At 36.7% G+C, this 20,489-nt stretch overlaps 3 protein-coding genes across 4 annotated transcripts; 1 reads left to right on the top strand and 2 right to left on the bottom strand.

Moving 5' to 3' along the window:
• Positions 1-1,093: 1,093 nt before the first annotated feature.
• Positions 1,094-1,904, bottom strand: LOC103991356 (large ribosomal subunit protein eL37z). Its single transcript, XM_009410780.3, has 4 exons — positions 1,852-1,904; positions 1,612-1,747; positions 1,421-1,522; positions 1,094-1,333 (listed from the first exon to the last, which is right to left on the bottom strand). The coding sequence occupies exons 1-4, from the start codon at positions 1,852-1,854 to the stop codon at positions 1,290-1,292; spliced, it is 285 nt and encodes a 94-aa protein (XP_009409055.2). The 5' UTR covers positions 1,855-1,904; the 3' UTR covers positions 1,094-1,289.
• Positions 1,905-5,390: 3,486 nt separating this feature from the next.
• LOC135643135 (protein SGT1 homolog) lies at positions 5,391-15,458 on the top strand. Of its 2 annotated transcripts, none has more exons than XM_065159751.1 (10): positions 5,391-5,656; positions 6,812-6,881; positions 7,652-7,776; positions 8,117-8,273; positions 10,910-11,006; positions 11,580-11,642; positions 12,322-12,457; positions 14,704-14,786; positions 14,979-15,083; positions 15,232-15,458. In XM_065159751.1, exons 1-10 carry the CDS (start codon positions 5,497-5,499, stop codon positions 15,337-15,339), a joined length of 1,104 nt encoding a protein of 367 aa, XP_065015823.1. In that variant the 5' UTR covers positions 5,391-5,496; the 3' UTR covers positions 15,340-15,458. The 2 variants fall into 2 exon arrangements, with proteins under 2 accessions (XP_065015823.1, XP_065015822.1); XM_065159750.1 differs by having other exon boundaries at positions 14,698-14,786.
• Positions 15,459-15,603: 145 nt separating this feature from the next.
• LOC135643137 (serine/threonine-protein phosphatase PP1 isozyme 6-like) lies at positions 15,604-19,535 on the bottom strand. The gene is made up of 4 exons (XM_065159752.1): positions 19,136-19,535; positions 17,743-18,302; positions 17,439-17,642; positions 15,604-15,918 (listed from the first exon to the last, which is right to left on the bottom strand). Exons 1-4 carry the CDS (start codon positions 19,317-19,319, stop codon positions 15,904-15,906), a joined length of 963 nt encoding a protein of 320 aa, XP_065015824.1. The 5' UTR covers positions 19,320-19,535; the 3' UTR covers positions 15,604-15,903.
• Positions 19,536-20,489: the final 954 nt, after the last annotated feature.

The raw sequence follows: 20,489 nt of genomic DNA, 5'->3' as shown, positions 1-20,489 counted from the left end.
GATAGTTACAGTGAGGCCCTGTTGTTGCACCCCTTGTGCATGCACTTGAAACTGAAGGTACATAAACTAACAAATTACAGAAACAAGCAGTAGACAATAAATTTCACCTTGCTAGGATGACAAGGATGTCTATTTAATTAGTTTTAATCTCATTTGAAATTCATAACCTTTTCAATAGAGCCCAAATGTAGATCCATTAAATTTATAGTACTGATCTTAGGCTACCACTTGAATGTTGCAAGCCATAACCTCTTGAAAGCAATCATCATGTCAACAATCTAAAATCACTGTTGACTCATGTTAATATGGACATATTTTACTTCTGATGGTGTTGCACTCGCTTGACATATTTTACTCGTATAGATACTAGTTCAGATAATTAACTCGGTCATCCATCTGTCCTTCATGTGGCATCTAAGCTCGAAAATAGAAACCTTCAATCTAACTGAAAATCCATTCGTTGGTCAAGAATCAAAGAATCAATTCATGTATAGTGGTCATTTCTTAAAAAAAACCCTAACCAGTCCTATTATAAATAAAATTTGGCTGCATGAACAAAATAGCATGGACTGATCAATCCCACAAAGTAATAAGCTCATATTTGTTGAAATTCAGTAGAAGTGTATGGAGCCAGCCATGTTCCTAGATCCAAGATCAGAAAATATACGAGTATTACATTGACCATTGTGCCCTAGACATCAACCACCGACTCGTAAGCACTTGACCATGCATAGAATACAGCAACTACCTGCTCCTCAGAGATAGGAAGAAAAATAAATTGCTCTTACAATACTACTAACCAAGTTAGACAGTCAGTACATCTGCCGACATCATGAACTGTTGTGGAGCCGCACTATTTAAACCCCCAGAGGCTGGACCCTTGACTAAACTAGATCAATTTTCTGGTCTAAACACAGGGTTTGACTACCCCTACCAGAGTCCAACTCTAAGACTCTTGGACACAAAAGAAGCTCCATGATAAGTGTTTTGAGAGCACACACATTAAGGGATGATGCTCAACTAGTACAACATTGCATATCAAAACTCAAGCATTTAGAGAGCAGACTATTGAACTACCAGAATACTGTACAGATTGAAAGTTGAATCAGAGCATTAGGTTCATCTAGATTTATGTCACACTATATAGATGCCAAGACATTCTTGAAGTTTCATAATGCAAAGTTCCCAGTGGAATTCCATAAAAATTAAACATATAAAATCCATCCGAAAGCATCCAAAATTGTTCACGGTAGAAGCACAATACCAATCTCTCCTTCCGCATACTACAGCTACGCCGCAGCCACGGACTTCTTCCTTGGGGCTGCTTGCGTACCTAAAGGCAACAAGGAACAGAAATCCTTAACAAATTGCAAGACGAAACCTAATAAAGAAGAGATTCTAACAGGATTCAGGAGACAACCTTCGCGGAAGTTGTTCTTGAAACGGCGTGGCACGTGGCGGAGGTACCTCATCCTCCCAGTTCCCGTCGTCTTTCTACGGATAGCCTTGACACTCCAGTTGTCTAATCCAAGCGAACCAAAATTCATCATAAGAGATAAAATTCCAAAAAAATCACATGAAGGACAGAGATCGACGGGGTAGATCATGAACATTTGCGGATCCTGCTGGAAGGGTAGCCGCAAGCGCCGCATCGGCTTTTCTGGAGGTGGAAGCTGCGGCGGCCGCAGCGGACGCAGAGAGTGTGGGTCTTGTTCCTCCGCTTCCCGAAGCTCCCGGTTCCCTTCCCCTGCAAAATTGGGAGGAGGAACAAACACTCTACGGTTTAGGTTGGGTTTCGACAGGGATTGACGGAGAAGCAGGAAGGGGAGGAGAGGAGGCGGCAGCGGTTACCATCGGAGGTGCCCTCAACAAAACCCTAGCCTCGAACGCGTCCGCCGCGGGAGCCTTTTATACCGTGAGTGAGATACGACGTGTACGCGTCTTGCGTACGGATACTATTGGATGGCAAAGGCCCACAATGTGGCCCAGCTCGAGCCCACCTGTAGCACACAAACATGTGACTATTTTCCAGCCAATTCGTGAGTGACACGTGGCGACCAAGCGGTGAGATCATAAGAGCAATTATAATGTACGTTTGAGACAAATAATTATTTTCCTGGCTTTTATCAATATTATTTTTAATCTGGATTTGTTTAATAAAATGTCAGCATGTGAGGATGCAAAAATAAACAAACATACTTAAAATCATATTTGTAAGTTGATTTTTTTTTATATAATGAGAATTTATTTCTGTGAAAATATCGATAAAAGAATTGATTTTCTAATTTGTTAGATTGGAATCGTTTCTATATCACTAAGTCGTTAAGAAATCCTAAGATTCTATATTAGTTAGAAAATTAATCCATTGCAATTTGGATAAAAATTATCTATAAATATATATTTACTTTTATTTGACAATCAAATATTTATATATTTATTTTAAAATTATATATTTTAATATTTTTGACCATTATTTTTTATTAGTCGCGACTCGATAGGTGCAGTCTAATTATCATTTACTCGACATGACATATTAATAAAGATCTAAATAGAATATTCTCTCGTTAGACCAATAATTAAGAGAATAATAATATATAAAATAATCTTTGTACATAAATCTTCATGCTAAACTTACTTGATTGCAGGAGAGGTTTTGTCAAATAAGTGCATAATCATTTACATGAAAGGGATAAGATATACATGATGCAAATTTTATTTCACTTCCGAAAGGTTTCTCCTTTAGGAGAATTATGAATCCTCAAGTAAAATAATACTAAAAAAAATCAAGTGGAATCAATTCGAGACTAATTAGATCATTGGTGTCTATTCTCATTTATTTAAAATAATATCAATTCGATATTATGATTGTTATAGCTTATTATCGCAACTCTTGTAACTTACTAAAATCGTGAGTATATGGTCAAAATATCAATATTTTAGAATCTACAAATGGTATAGAACTGAATGGGGTTTTAGAGTAGCACCCAAGGTTATGACATCATTTGGTTATACGAAGGATGACAATTTGAGGATGAATATGGCAAGTGTGCCCTGCATGAAGGTATCATATGAGTTAAAACTAACAATTTAAGTTTATGATGTATGCTATATAAACACATATAATGTTGGAGATCATATTAAAATATATTTGATATACAATGTTGGAGATCCAATAAAACTATATGGAGGGCAATCTATACATAGAGAATATAGTCGCTTAAAGGAATGATTGTTCGAAATTAACATTCATATAAATGACCAATCTCTTCATGTGAAAGGCATTACAAGGACAAATATATTAGGAAGAATATGTTTGCATAAAAAGATTGATATGGTTGAGTTCAATACATGACTTGATATTATAATTTAATTTGATAATGATCAATGCAAGTGATGATGATGTGTTGATTGATAATCAAAAGATTTATTCAAAAGTTTAAATACGTAAGGGGAATCATTGAATTGAAGAATTTGATACTTACATAATAGCTTATATATGGACTATGAATGCCTATGACCATCCTAAGATGACTAAAGTTTAATGCCTAAATTTCATAGTAGGTATAACATTACTAAATCTTATGACGGTAATAGAGGGTTGCTTCAATGAAGTGTCACAATCTAGTAAGCACATTGGTTGTGGCATAATAATACACTATTTGAAATTAGTCTTAAAGAAGTATATGAAAAGAAAAAATATTATAATAAAATAAATTACAAATTATAAATCATAGATTAATAGTAAAGAACTCATGTGTGATAGATCACACATTTTGGAAAGCTTGAAGGAGGCCTAAGTGAGTGGTGAGATGTCATCATACTATCTTACTTAAGTTAACATGTCAATTATCACATTAACACATTCAATATTAAGTCGATCAAGAAAATACACATGAAGAAAAAATTAGGTTCATGGCTGATTAATATAACAATGAATATAATAACAATTATTCTAAATACAAATCGAGAGATAAAATAACATGAGATAGAAAGAATCAAGCAGAATAAAGGATTCTCATTTACAAGGCATGAATATGTTGTTCTTTACTTCCTTCGTTCTAAGTGTACAATGTGATGCTACAAATTTTTAGGTTTATATTAATATTTTGTATTCTTTAGATCAATAATAAATTTAATAAATGATAAATTTTTTAAAAATAATAACACTTCACAGTCATAGATTAAGTTAAAGACGTGACAGAGATGATCTTGGGAAAACCAAGATAATAAAATTTTCTACTAAGAGCGTTTGCACCCCTCTTTCTTCATCCTTTGTTATGAATGACTTATACTCAATGTTTGGGAGTTCGAGAGAGGGAGGCAGAAATCAATTAGTCAATATAATAATATTTTTTGATAGATTTTTAAAATTTTTAATTATCCTAGTCGATAATCTATTAGATCTTTATATATATATATATATATATATATATATATATATATATATCATGTTGTCGTCTATTTAAAAGGTCGATGAAGATCTTATATTTTAGTTAGAATTACTAGCAAATCGAAACAACACTGGTGGGCATCTAAAACATATAAGATCTTCTATATTTGTTAATTTGGCATGAAAATATACACGCAAAAATTATTTTATATAATAATAATATTATAATCATTGGTTTAATAATGGAATGTTCTCTTTAGATATCAATTAATGTCACATATGCTCACTTAATGGCACATATCAGAGCTATAGTTGTCTAAAAATAATGACTATTATGTTTCTGGGCAAGCACTTGTTATTCTCATAGCACACAATATGTGTCTCGAAATCTCTATAGTTATTATTTATATCAGAAGATAATTAATTAGTTAGGTTGATACATCCATCGTACACAAAGAAATAAATTAGTTATCTCAAACGCTTTCCATGCTTTTTCTATATATGTTAGATGCTTCATTATCTTGGGTGGATAAATGACACACAAATAGAGATTGCATTGTCCCATTTGGAAGCTTTAAATATTTTTGTAGTTTCGTGTGATGGATGCGTTATCATGTCGAGCATTTATAATTGTGCTCAACATGATGCAGCATATGCATAATGGGGATGTGATGATTGCATTAAGTGCTCTAAAAAGAAAAATTACATCAAATCATACTTTGGAACGACACCCAAATGGACGGCTGCGATCGACCCGAGTAGATAAAAGAAGGCCACAGATGGCGGAAAAGCCCAACAACGCGGCCTCGATCCGATGGCCCAAGTTCTTCATATCGGGTCGGGCTGAATTGAGATCCAAGTCCGAAACCGTCACCGGGAAGAAGTCTCTAGAATTCTTTAGCCGCCTCGATATCCAAGTTCTTCATTTCGGGTCGGGCTGGGTTGAGATCCAAGTCCAAGTCCGAAACCGTCACCTGGAAGTCTCTATAATTCTTTAGCCGCCTGGGTATCTTCCGCCGCACCCCCACCATTTCGCCCCTTTTCCGTTCTCTCCGATTCCTCGCTTGCTTGTCGCTTTCTGCCAATCTCCATCTCCCCAACGATCCATGGCGACGGATCTTGAGATGAGGGCGAAGGAGGCCTTCGTCGACGACAACTTCGATCTGGCCGTCGATCTCTACACGCAGGCTCTCGATGTCGACCCCAAGAACGCCGATCTCTACGCCGACCGCGCTCAGGCCAACATCAAGCTCGAGAGCTTCACCGGTAACGTGTCTACCTTGCGTCTCCCCAGTCCGACGCTCTCAAGCTTTTCTTTCTTCTGTTTATTGTCGTGCGATAAGTTCGGTATAGATTGTGAACTGTTAGGGCAAATAGATGATGAATCGACTAAAGATTAGGGAAACTGACAATTAATGGGAGCGGCCAATAAATTCGACTTCTAGTTACTGATGAGTAGTCGTACACTTTTTGTGCCTGAAACCACTTGCTAAAATTGATTTGGATAAATGATCTCCCTTTCAAGCAATGGCTAGTGAAATAAAGGAGGCTTTGACTTTGTAATTTATTTTATTTTTTATTTTTAGAAGCCAAGTTGCTCGAAAAATGCTACTTGGATATGGAAGCAAGTATACTTTGATTTATGGCAGGCCTAAAGGTTATTGTCTTGAATTATGCAGTTGTGGTTCTGAAAAGTTAAGGTGAGAGTATGTTGCAACACACAAAATTGAAATATAAATGCTAAGAGAAACATTGGTTTTTTTTTGTTTTGTTTTTGTGTGATCTTCATGTGCCTGAAAAGAACGGATAAGACTTAAATTTATGTTGGCCTAGGATCTCGTTGCTTGACACTGCATGCCTTCTGGTTGGCTGGTTTAGAGATATTTGCTCACATCTTTTTTTGAATGTGGTAACCCATGAGAATCTGGTGGACATTTACATCCGACACTGGCTTTTAAAAATACATAAAAACAAACATTTGCATTCAATTGCATCTAGCAACATTGTTTGAGTAAAGGCAATAGTTAGAAGTACTTAAATCTCAGGTTCAGTGTTGACTCATTTGATGCTTATAAAACTCAAAGCCTACTGTTACTAGATTTTGAAGGAGGAGGAATATATCATGGAATGTTGTTTGATGAAAGGAGTTCTGCATTTTCACAATCAGCTAACAGGTGCTCTTAAACATCAAGATGGCCCTGGACATCTTAACCATTAATAGCTTGTTTCTCGATGTTGATTTCCCTATTTTAGATTAAAATATTGTTATGCATAGTCTTTTTCACAAATTTTGAATATGATATTAGTGGGTGCTAATAAACTTGTCTCTCGCATTAGACTGCATGTTATGCATCATGAGGTGCTCCATTTCGATGAGATGTCCTTGCTAGGTTATTAACCCCACTTTAATAAACTTTGCAGAAGCAGTTGCAGATGCGAATAAGGCAATAGAGCTTGATCCATCAATGACCAAAGCCTATTTGCGGAAGGGGTCAGTACATCTTGTTGATTTTCTGTTCTGCATCTTCTTATGATAGCTTTCTTTTATTAATTGAATTATTCGATGCACATTGGTTCCTGTGAGCTGTAGCTTGTGACTATATGAAGTGATATGGTTTTTGGACCAATGTTTCAAATATTCCATGTGACAATCTGGCCACTTTTCCACCCCTTTGTTTAAATCCCCGAACTTCATGTAATGTTTTTTTTTTTTCTTTTTCTTTAGATGATATGATTTTGGATCACCTAAAGATATCTAGTAATAACATACATATGAGATTTATAGGTGTTTTAAGTTCCCAAGTCTTTGTCGATGGCATGAAGAATTAGTTCCTTAACATACTGTTAGAAGATGTTGCATGATTTTGTTTTTAACATGCTCTTAGAAGCAGTGAATTAAACTTAGATAGTGGTGATGGATGGTTAATTTGGAATGGTCAGCCAAATACTTCTCCTATGAGGTGTCAATAAATTATATGATTTCTTTTAGATTTCTGAGGGCATGGAATTCAAAGAACGCTTTGTCTCTTTGTATTTTGCTTAATAATATAAAAAGATTATGGGAGCTTATGTTTGTTGTGTTTGTGAGTGTTCTAGTGAGGCATACAGTTTTCGTGGATATCATTTTGATTGGGTTAGTTTGCTATATCTGGGTTTTGTATTGAGGGCTGGTAATAAGTTGTATGATCATTTTGTAGAAATTTTTTACTTTCCATTGTTCATTTTATAAAAGATAATTACAATATATGATATCACTGGCAGGACTGCTTGTATCAAGCTAGAAGAGTATCAGACAGCAAAAGCTGCTCTTGAAGCTGGTGTGCTGTTGGCACCTGGAGACTCTAGATTCACCAAATTAATTAAGGAATGTGATGAGCGAATTGCAGGTACTTTTTATATTGTAGTTGTGATTGCAGGTACTTTCTTTGTGGTAGTTGTCTTTTAACTTAAATACCAAGATGTTAGAGAAGGTTTATTCATATCCTGCATACATGATATGACATGTAAAAAAATGTCTGTATTGTCTCATCGATCTCTTTGTAAGCCGTTTTTGATATATATATATATATATCTGTAAGAAAAGTGAAATAGATAAGCTTTATGAGTTCTAGGTGCTCTTTAGTTTTTATATTATAGGTTTGCTTACATGTTGTTGCTCCTTTCTCTTTGTCATTCTGAGATGCCTTTTAACAAAAACTACTTCTCTATTTATGCTTGTTTGCACAGAGGAAACAGTTAGCTTGTCAAAAAAGGTGATGCCAAATGCACCACCAACTACAATGTCTCATTCATCAGATACAACCATTGAGGAAGTGAACAGTTCTCATTCCACACATGGTCTACCAAATCAGACAAAAGAAACACCGAATAAACCAAAATTCAGGTAGGTGGAAAATTCTACTTTCACCAGCGTTAATATGTTGATGCATGTGTCACATGACACTTGCTGGTTCTTTTTGCTGCAATCCTACATTCCACCTGCATGATGTTGTCGAATTTCTCGATCATTCGTTCTCATGATTAATTCTATGTTGCGTTTTCAAAAGCTGTATTCTTAGTTTTGTTCATGTTGTTTTTCAACCCACAACTCTGTAGCTGTGATTGTTAGACTGCCTATTAATGTGGCCAATATGTTAGCATGATTACATCAAGAGGGTATGCATAACAGTAGAGGTCATGATTAATAGTGTACAGTCATATAGATAGTAATTGGTTAGCCTCTGTACTGTGGTCAAATTAAATTAGCCTTGAATGATGTTATGTGTTTCCCCTGTCCTGCAAAAGCAGCAGATATGTTGAATTTTATCAGAAAAAAAAAAGATTGTCCACTACATGGTGCTCTTGTCCTTGTGGATCTGGGAAGAATCACATCTACCCATTTATATAAACCTCTCATGCTCCAACATTTGAATCTGTGATGCTAACCTTTTGTGCCTAGGTTTGCCTTTATTTGTTGAACTTTAACATAATCTAATAGTAGCTCTATTCATAAATGTCAAGTAAAAGAGCTGGAATTTTAATCTAAACATTCTTAGACACTGACCAGAAGATGGACTAGACTAAATTGTTTGAATCAAGTTCAAAATATCTCATGTATTGGCTGGTACGGGTTGGAATTTACCATTTGAATCTGTGATGCTAACCTTTTGTGCCAAGGTTTGCCTTTATTTGTTGAACTTTGACATAATCTAATAGTAGCTCTATTCATAAATGTCAAGTAAAAGACCTGGAATTTTAATCTAAACATTCTTAGACACTGACCAGAAGATGGACTAGACTAAATTGTTTGAATCAAGTTCAAAATATCTCATGTATTGGCTGGTACGGGTTGGAATTTACCATTTGAATCTGTGATGCTAACCTTTTGTGCCAAGGTTTGCCTTTATTTGTTGAACTTTGACATAATCTAATAGTAGCTCTATTCATAAATGTCAAGTAAAAGACCTGGAATTTTAATCTAAACATTCTTAGACACTGACCAGAAGATGGACTAGACTAAATTGTTTGAATCAAGTTCAAAATATCTCATGTATTGGCTGGTACGGGTTGGAATTTACCAGTCCAGCAAGGGACCAACATGTGGATTATGCAGTTCTGTCCAATCAAGTTCAGAACAAGTATTATCACCTAGTCCAATTACCAATGCCAGGCAGTTGGAATGAAATTACCGTTATACTCGGGTATACTGTGGAGTAGGCTTTCCATACTTTATCTACCGTCCCACCCTAAAAACCCTTTTGCACCTAAATCGATCAGTTTCTGCGTAAAATTTTCCACTCGTCAGGGCAATCTTTTTCAAATTCGCTTTCTAAACTCGACTGAATAACTGTTGTTATTGACAATTCATGATTATCTTGGCCATCAGAATTGCAATATGGTTCAATTTTAAGATCATCTTTTGGCCAACAACATAATGGTGATGGTTGGCCATCAGAATCTAAGACTCAATGGCAACATGGTGATCATAGTTGTAATTCCACTATACTGTAGCCAGTATAGCCATTCTTGCCACAGCTATATTTGTCCCAGTTGCTTACCACAACATGGGTTATCAATGACAATGATATCATGATTGCTAACTATGTTGTTTCTTGAATGGTATATCATTTTAACAGTATTAGTTGCTGTGGGAATAATTTCTTGCATGCTCCTTTAAAATTATAATCTCGAGTCATATCCAGAACCTTGAATTTCTTCCCATGGATTCAAGGTGATCATTTTGATGGCAGTAGATATATTATAAGGTAAGACATCAGATTTTTCATCATATGTTTCTAGAAAATGCATCATGCCATGTTTAGGATTTATTAATACTCTACATGTTTATTCATATACAATTTGTAATACATGTTTTGAACATGTTTTGAATCATTATTCATGCAATATATAATCCAAAATTGTGTTTTCTTACTGATTATATAATCCTAATCTAGGCCAAAACACATTATGATGCTATTTTTATATTGGGCTGGCTGTTCCAGACCTTTTGGACTTGCACTGGTCATTATGAGGGATGCATGGTACACCACAATGTATGATACCAATTCGATCGGTTTGACTTGGAACAGTACAGAAAGATTCATAATTTTGACACAATCTGCAGAATTCATTACTTGCTGTTGTTCAGCGAAAACTTTATTTTCTGTCTTTTAAAGTACTTCCTTTTTATGTATTTATTGAATTCTTTGTTGATACTATTTTGTGTCTTTGCAATGTCGAATAGTTATTATTGTTTTATTTTTTGCGTTTATTTTTGAGTTTTAAATAAAACTTTTCTTATAAGTCATATAGGCACTTCTCTAATAGCAATGTGATGTTCATGTCTTGTTCTTAGTGTCCTAAATTCCATATTCTACCTTTTTGGAATGACTAATATTAGTTGAGAATTGAGATAGTGATGAAGCATTTATTTTCAGGAATAAATGTGACAATATGAACATATAATTATTTTTGTTCTCTTTTATTATGCAATCCTTGTCTTAATTAACTATATACGGGCATGCTATGTTTGTAATGCAGACATGATTACTATAATACTCCTACGGAGGTGGTTTTAACTATCTTTGCTAAGGGTATTCCTGCTGAAAATGTAACCGTTGAGTTTGGCGAACAAACAGTATGCTCTTCCATCTTCTCAATTTCCTTTTTCTTTTTGGTTATTTATTTATTTATTTTTTTAATTGTGGGGGTTGTGTCTCATTGTCTTATCGGCTTATACATGATGTTCAAATGACCATTGTCCTATAACAAGCTTGTTGTTTTCTCCTCCATCTAGATTTTTCCGTACAAGGTAATTTTGAATGATATTTCCAATCATTGCCTGTGTGAGCTTATCCTACAACCAAGGAGGTGGATATTTTTATTTCTAAATTTGTGTTTAGACACTTTGGTAGACTTGCCTTGTCTAGAAGTCTCTGTGCTTTTGCCTAAGCCCTTATTGTTCAAAATCATTCATCCCTATTAACCGTTATGAATTTCATTCTTTTATCCGAACTGTCCTTGAATTTCTTTTCAATTGAGTAATCTGTCAATTATTGTTTGCATTTTTTTCACTCTTTATTTGTGCTCTTTCTGGATTCCATGCTACTATGAAAGGTTTGGATGATGAAATTTTGGTGACTGTTGGTATGCTTCCTTTGTTTGGCACAACTTTTTGATTTTGACATGATGGTTATTTTCATCTTTCCAGTTGAGTGTTACAATAGATTCCCTCGGAGAAGAATATAATTTCCAACGTCGTTTGTTTGCAAAGGTGTGCTTCTCTTAATATATCTTCTTCCATAGCTGTTGTATTTTTATTCTGTTAAAGGAGTTGTTGGAAAATACTCTCTTTGTTAATGTGGGTTTATCTTGCTCCTCTATGTTCGAAATGCTGGTAGACTTGTCTCATTGGTCATCTATGGATATGGCATATCAATTCGAAGGCACATGGATAGGCTGACGTATTAAATGTGAAAATATTAGATTGTTTATGACAAATATCCAACGATGAGAGCTATTTCATATATCTAATTATACATGTAAAATTTGACATGTACTTAAGAGGGTGGCACTTGCTGCCATAGTAGGGTTGCTTTTTTCTAGTTGGGAAACAAGACTTCCAGTTGTGGAAATTGAGGCTGTAGAAAGACTGTGGTCTGTCACTTTCATTTCTCTCATCAGAATGGGCATGCGACTCTAGTTTTCACACTAGAGACGACTTCTAATACATGTTAACTTGCCACATGTGACTCAGATGACTTTGAAGTTACCAGTAGAAGAAAAAAAAAAAAGCGTAATTATTCTTTCCAGTCAGCTATCTCATTTTCTGTGGATTAGTTTCTTGTTTTAGTTAATGGTGAGCTTCTTGTCGATGCACTTTTTTTCAAGAAAAAGGTCCCATTTATTGTGATCTGCATCCCGTTTGGGGTTTTTGTTTGGTGAATCAGCAGATTGTACCAGCAAATTGCAGATATCAGGTTTTGTCTACAAAAGTGGAAATCCGACTTTCAAAAGCAGAAACCATTACATGGACTTCACTGGAATACAGTGGAAAAGCAGTCCCTAAGAAGATAACTACATTTTCAGGTAAATCCTTATGTTTACTTGCATGTTTTTGAACAGTAAGTTTTGGAACCATTAGGATATTTTTGGTGTTTTCTAGTTGGTTATAGGGACATTTACCTTGTTTGAATAGTTTCCTGTTACTACCAAAGCCAGGTTGCTTTAACTTTCTTTACATTGATGTGATAGGCAATTATATACACTGAAGCTATTCTGGTCTATCATCTTATTAAACTTGCGTCTTTGTACTTTGTAGCATCCTTTTACTGTAGAATTAGATGTTTTTGTCTTATACATTGATGTGATGAGCATTTGAGCCGAGTTCAGTTAGAACTCCTACCTGACAAAGAACTAAATTAATTGCAGAATGATATTCTTTTGATAAATGAATAATTTGAAATTTGAATCAATTAGGACTCTAAGTTGAACTTTGTTAGTGGAATAACTAGCTCAGTAAAAGAAATACTGCCACTAATTAATCTACTTTTAAGACATCTTGATTATTCAAATGATTAAAATTATCAGATTAAAAAAATCTCACATAACTTTGTGCATATGGGTTTTTATTAAGCCAAAACTGAAGTTTGGACTGCTTCTAATGCTTCCATTGTGGTTGGTCATGCCCCACAATCCTCTTACTGATGTCCTAGTGATCACTCTACCTTGAAAATATAGGACAATATGTTGACTCTTTAACATCCTCCAACTTTCCACTTTGTGTTGTGCAACTAGTTTAAGATGTTGTTCATGAAGAATTTGTCCCTTCATGAAGTTGGCAAGAAGAGACCATCATGATCAACATTTTTCATGTTAAGCACTGAAATTAGGTTACTTATTTCATAAAAAGAGAACTCTCACGTGTATTGTGTGTGAATTTTTTATGGTAATAATAGGATTTAAATTGGGTTTCTTAGATGTTCTAGGTTCTTCAATCTGGGTTTTCATAATTTTGTTTAGTTGTTGCGAATTTTGATGGTTGATACTCAGTACTCGACCTACGGTCATCAAACTCTTTATTATGGCATTGCAATGACAACTACATTCTTTAGTTTTAAATACCTTTTAGTTAAGCTGCAATTGGTTTGTTGATGCCACCCTGCTATAAGGTTGTTTGTGTTCATATTGTCATAACCTTGTTTCACAATTTATTTCTATCTTCTCTTTTCCTCTTAAAAACCTCTTAAGCTTTAATTGACAGTTCATCTTTCATGGTGATTATGGAATGCATTCCTTGTGTGTATCTAAGGGTGCAATTGACTTACTTGATGAGAAGACCCTTTGTAAATTCCCAGTCATCAAAGTTACTTCCTCAAAATTTTGGTTATTTGATAATCCGTTTTTAACCTTTTTTTTCATTAAAAAGGTTGAAGAGTCATTTCTTTGGGGAAGTGGGAACCTCCTTATGGCTTCCCATAAAAGGAATTCTGATGGGAACCTTTGGCCCAATACCCATGTTGCAGCTGCTGCATGCATGACCACTAGCTGCCACCACCACCTTCACCGCACCTTGTTGCCATCACCATTTATGCGATTGCTGCCATCACTCATTGCAAGCTGCATTACCACTAACAGTGTTATCAACGTGACAACCACCGCTCACCATTACACCATCACCGTCACTGCCATTGTGGTCACCGTTATAACTGCCACCATTGCCATTGGCTGCCTCCACTGTGGAAGTGACTTCCCCCACTTAGCATTTGTCGTTGCATCCTGCATGATTGCAACTACCACCACAGTTACCATCTACAACCATCTCATGCCATTACCCACCGCATGGTAACCACCAATAGCATCATTACTGCAGCCATCACAACTACCAATGTCTCCACCATTCATCACTGCCACAGTCGGCTCCACCGTTTTCGTTACTGTTGGACCACAGTTGCCTCTTTCGTTTTTGAGTCTGTGATTATTAGTCTAGTAGTCTTCATTTGTTTTTGGTTTACTGACTAGATATCTTTGAGACGAGCACTGTTTTTCCTTTTCTTTTTTCTATCCAACAATGCATTGCTTCATGATGACATCTTTTTTTGCTCATTTTTTTTCTTTTCACATTTGGCATTAATTTGCCGAATGACGGGGAGGAAAGCTTTTGGTGATTGACGGCCAGGTTAAGAACGTTCTTTTGTTTGCTTGCTTGTTTTTGGGTGGGAATTGTACTATGAAATTTGGAAGCATACTATGAGTGCGGCATTGATGACCCATAATTCATATTTATAACTGGATAATCCTACTTACGGTCTCCTTATTGAATGTTGAAGATGCAGCTACAATGCAGCAAAGACCATCTTATCCATCCTCGAAGTCAAAAGTTGATTGGGATAAGCTGGAAGCTGAAGTGAAGAAAGAGGTATACGAATAATTGGCAGATGAGACATTTGTTTGTTGCTACAATTTCAGTTTAGCAAATGCCTTTAATTGTTTTAGCCTAGTCTGTTTCTTGTTTATTGTTGTGTATGTAGTATTTGTGTCGAGTTGGAGAATCCCATGAAGATCAGAAATCCTTGCCAGTCCTTTTAACTGCCTGTTTTGATTCTCTCAGGAGAAAGATGAGAAGCTGGATGGTGATGCAGCACTGAACAGATTCTTCCAGGACATCTACAGAGATGCTGATGAGGACACTAGAAGGGCAATGAGCAAGTCCTTTGTAAGTTGTTATTCTTAAGAGCATACTTGCCCCCCTCTTCTCTTAGGATCATAGGATGTTGTCGTACACGGGACGGGAAGGGAGGGTTATTTCTTTAAATTAAACCTCCGGTGGGAATAGGCTCATCTGATTTGGCACCTGAAAACAGGTTGAATCAAATGGCACGGTCTTGTCCACGAACTGGGGTGAAGTTGGCTCGAAGAAGGTGGAGGGAAGCGCGCCCGATGGTATGGAGATTAAGAAATGGGAGTATTGACATCCGGCGTTGATGATTTTTGTTACTGTAACACGAGTGGTAGACACTTTTGGTCCTCATGGGTAAGTTGTATGATTAAACTCAATAAAATATGGGTAGTGTGGCGCTTGTTAGATTCATTGTGTCATACTGTTAATCGGCACCAGTGATCATAACTTTTCTTTGTGTTTTTGACTTCACCCACTTTCCCGTAGTCATCCCACATGACACGTTTTATAGAGATAGGCGAATCCCGAAATTTAAACATCTATGGAAAAGACCCCGAGCGAAAATGATTCACGTAAATAGCATCCATCTCAGTGGAAGCGGTTGGAATCAGGCCCGAAATAGAAATATGACCACATACATACAGTATCAGACTATAAACTTCAAAGCATATGAAATAGTGGAAATACAAGTGACCCTCGAACGTCATACCCTATGGATCACCGGTACAGAAGAGGGGAAGGTATAACTTTGTGAATTACTTTTATAGATTTGGCACTCTGGCAAAGTTGGAGAATTGTCAGCTTTATGTCGTCCTACGACTGCACCTCCCAGCTATTCAACCCATTTCAAATAAGTTCAATCTTTCCAAACCTGATAAATACCAGACAAAGACAACATCACCACTGGCCTACAACAAATCTAAGCATTTATGAAGACACATGCTTCCTATATGCCAACTCAGGACAGCTATAATGAACCATTAGATGTGAGGAAACAAATACGGAAGTTGCACTTTGCGGCATTCATGATCTACGGTACCACAATGAACAGAGCACAGTAGCTTTGCCAAAAGGACCTTAGAAAATGAGTCTGTTAAAAGCGTTGTCTGTCCTTATGACTGGCATGGTCTGACAATATCAATAAGCAGATCATAAAAGGAATATGCAATACACACACATATATATATATATATTGAAAAAGAAATTTTTTTAATATTGAATATTGAATATTTGACAACAACATTTTTCAAAAGGTCTGTCTGTCAAATATTCAAGATCAACTAAAAGGACTGCAGACCTCCTTTCGTACTCGGACAGAGTGCTTCACATCAAAACCCAATAAAATTTGATTATAGAGCAAGAAAAAACTGATAAAGATTAATCTGAATTAAGATTAACTTACGAGGATTTGATGAATATATTAATATCAAATTCAATTTAAATATTTTGATATGTAGTTAAAATCAAATAAAATTGAAAGATTAAACTTATCATTTTGATCAATAGTTTAGATTAAATAAAATTGATCGAGTCTCGTCTTAACAAACCTACTAATAGATCAGAAAAAAAAAATCGATTAATACAACTTTGCCTGATGCAGAATGTCTTGTCTATAAGAAGATTAATCATTTGTTCTACAAAACGAAAATAACAGACATGCATCCAAAGAACAAGTTGGAGTGATGATACCAGTTCTAAACCATATTTCCACATGAACTGTATCCTATTTGCAGCAATCACTTGCATTTAAGACCCCATACTGCTAGTCTAAAGAGCGGTGAGTTTCTAAGGAGCCAAATGTGACTAGACCATGGTCAGAAATTCAAGTAAAAAGGCAAAGAAAGGAAAAAAAAAAAGACTAGATTATAAAATAATGTACATTTGGTTAAATGATTCAGATTTAGGTCACCAGATATCCCCTGTAAGCTATTATGTCAGCCTGCAATAATAGGATCGTTCGAGTGCCGCATCTATTCCAATCAAAAAAGGTCAACAGGTTATAAACCCAAAACTCCAAGCCTATTAAATGATTGGATGAATTAATATGGAAACCACCATATCCCTTAGGCTAACTAACATATAAATGATATCAAAAGAAAACATGTTAGTTTCCTATGCAAAAAAACAAACAAACAAAAAAGTATACTTTTCTTTTTCTTCTCTCTTATAAATATGCACGACTACATCACTGGCCTCTGGTGGATGAAGAAGAAACGACTACAAACATGCCTCCAATTTGCAAGAGAAGAATCCCATTAAAATTTGTGCAATTTCAGATGGAAAACGATTTGAGAAAAAGAATATATAATGCTATCTCAAACATGACAACTCATCGTACCAATGTACTATAGTTATGGCTGGTTAAATTGCAAAGAGATTGATATTTAATACCTTTCCAGGAGACGTTCCAGATCGTGATAACTTATTCCACAATCCCATCTTTTCAGTTGGCTGTAGAATCTGAAACGAACATGTCAGATTTCCATCCACATTCATTATAGCACCGACATTATCAAATTTCCCGCAATAGTTTGGAGCAGAGAACAGTGTCACCAGCTGCTGTCTCGCAAAGAATTTATATCCATCTTGCACGACCTGCCCAAGTGACCAGTTCATCGTCAAGCAATGCGAAGCACCATAGCTCATGGCAAATGTGTCGAAACCACAAATGAACCGTCTAGATGACACCACCAACCTCATGGGCACGGCAGATGAGGTCTATATCAAGCTTCTGAAGAAACTGAGCTACCACGTCTGGCCCAAATGTGTAAGAGATACCTCTATCATTTTCTCCCCAGCCCTGGATGTTTTCGTCAGGGTCCGACCATAGCAGATCACAGAGGAGACCAGTGTCTGGAACATCCACCGGCCGTGCAATGTTTCGTATCTGGTTCAAGTTCTTCAATTGAGGAGATAGACCCCCATGCATGCAGAGTATCTTGTCCTCGATAAGTGCAGCAGCCGGGAGGCAGTTGAAACAATCAGTAAAGACTCTCCATAGATGAACATAGTATCTCCTCTTGCACTCATCATAAAAGCCATATATGCGACTAATGGAAGCACATTCATGGTTACCCCTGAGAAGGAAGAAGCTCTCTGGGTACTTGATCTTGTATGCCAGGAGCAGGCATATGGTTTCTATGCTCTGCTTGCCACGATCAACGTAGTCCCCAAGGAACAAATAATTTGCCTGTGGGGGGTATCCTCCACACTCGAAAAGCCGAAGAAGATCAGGATACTGACCATGAATATCTCCTGCAGTGACAAAATTAAAGTTCCAAATTCTTAAGATAAGGATCCAGATTGGTATCACACAAACAAAATCCAGGCAGTAAATGATAGGTCTGAAGGATTTGTAGGGATAGCACCGGAGGAAGAGAACCTATGCTCCTCTGTCTAGACTACATGATATTACAAGAACCTGCTTTTACCAACAATCACCCCAGGAACACTGATTACTGGTCATTTTAGAAGGCACAAGATAAAACATGAGAGAAAAAAAATCTATCACGGAGAAGATCATTCATCACCTTTTTTTCATCAACCCATATGGATGATTGAATATGAATCCTCTACTAGGAATCTAGAATCAATCAACATGACTACACCATGTCAAAAGATTCATGAAGGTAGAGAACACTAATCCCAAACTAGATTTGAATATATGTTGCCACCGCGAAAAGGTTGCTCCTCTGTACCATGAGTGACCATAATTCGAGCTGCGAAACATCATCTTTACTTGCAAGGGTAAGACTACATGAAGCCGCATGATGTGGAATGTTGTATACCATACAGACATTGCTGCTAAGCCGATGATGATATATTCGAAAATGCCAACTAAGTTGCTAGAATAAAGCAAATCAAGCAATGGTATTGACAAAACAACCCATTAGAATCTTGTACAGCTGATGAGTAATAGCTTGAAGAACATGCAATTCTGTGATGTCAGCATCAACTTTTACCCTAATTTAGGCAAGAGGTAGCTAAACATACTATGTTGTCTTGAGAATGTTACTCTATGATCAAAGAATATAACTCCAAATACAAAACTGCAGTAAGAAAAAAACTAAATCTTTTTGCCACTTTACCGCAGATCTTGATGGGGGCTTCGAGCTCCAGCAGATTGGGCTGTCTGAGAAAGATCTCCTTCGACGCAATGCACAGCTGCCGGATCTCCTTATCCGTTAGCTGCGCATACTTGGCCGGCCGGGAGCCCTTGGACAGCAGAAGCCGCCGTATGATATCGTCCAACAACGCCGCGTCTATCGGCATCCTCGATCTCTCCACCTAAAACCCCCTTCCCGCTCCTAAAACCCACGCGAAACAAGCAAAAAGGCAAGGACCGAGAAGGAGAAGACTGATTCCAATGGATGCTTTGGAGGATCGACTTAGGGATCGAGGTGGGGGTTAGGGTTCGCGGGGACGAAGTGGCTCTCTCTGTTCTTCTTTCCGCTTCCCCTCGTCTCTCGCCGTCTATCCGATCGATCACCCGCGCGCGGGGGATATATACAGTAAACACATCGTATCGGCTCGTTCCGTTATAATCTGTAACAAAGACCTCCAGCCGTTATAATTCCTTCTGACCGTATCACCTCTCCGGGGTGACGTGGTCCCGCGCCGACATATAACTAAGAACGGTTACGTAACGAACATCTGATTCGTGTTAAAAGTCGTGATCAAACCGCACAAATATGCTTTAGTCATTTTGATGAATAATTGTTTCACAAAATCATATATATATATATATATATATATATATATTTATTTATTTATTTATTTATCCCTTCAAGATAAAAGAATCGAAATGAACCCCAAAATTAGGAACATATTCCATCATTGATAAAGAGAGGGAGAGGCATCCTCTTTAGTCTTTATCTGACGTGGAGGACGGATAAGAATAGAATCGAGTGTTCTCTCTTCCATGCCTGCCTTTCTTGTTGAAAAGGCTTCTTCTTAGGTCGCTCTTAGTCGTCATCGTCTTTAATGTCTCTGCGAGTGCGTTTGGAAAGACATATCCTCCATTTTGCCTTGTTCTTATTCTCCTACTTTCTCTCGGTCTCGATCAAAGCTGGCACCAAAAGCAGCAACTTGAGAAGTACATTTGCGATCGAAATCGAGAGCATGATGGAACATGCAAGAAGAGAAGAACCGCAACTGCGTGATGTTATCGTGCATGGAATTTGATGCGTTGGCGTGAAGGCAGCATGGACGATCGACGTCGTTTGTTCTCGAGTCTTGGTCTCTGTCATGGAGGCGATTGCAGAATACCCTACTCGGATGTTGCTCATCTGGTGTTTTGATCCCTTTTTCCCCCCAAATAATGGAATAAGAATTCATTTTCATAAAATAAAAGACGAAACATTTTCAAATACTCTTAGCTCGATGAGATCACTGAAATACTCAATTCATAGTAAATCTATCTTAAGAGAAATAATTATTGAA

This window comes from Musa acuminata, chromosome BXJ3-7, assembly GCF_036884655.1.
Source record: "Musa acuminata AAA Group cultivar baxijiao chromosome BXJ3-7, Cavendish_Baxijiao_AAA, whole genome shotgun sequence".
NCBI classification, from domain to species: domain Eukaryota; kingdom Viridiplantae; phylum Streptophyta; class Magnoliopsida; order Zingiberales; family Musaceae; genus Musa; species Musa acuminata.
Note: the sequence above shows the minus strand (reverse complement) of the source record. Positions and strands in the feature narration are given on the sequence as shown.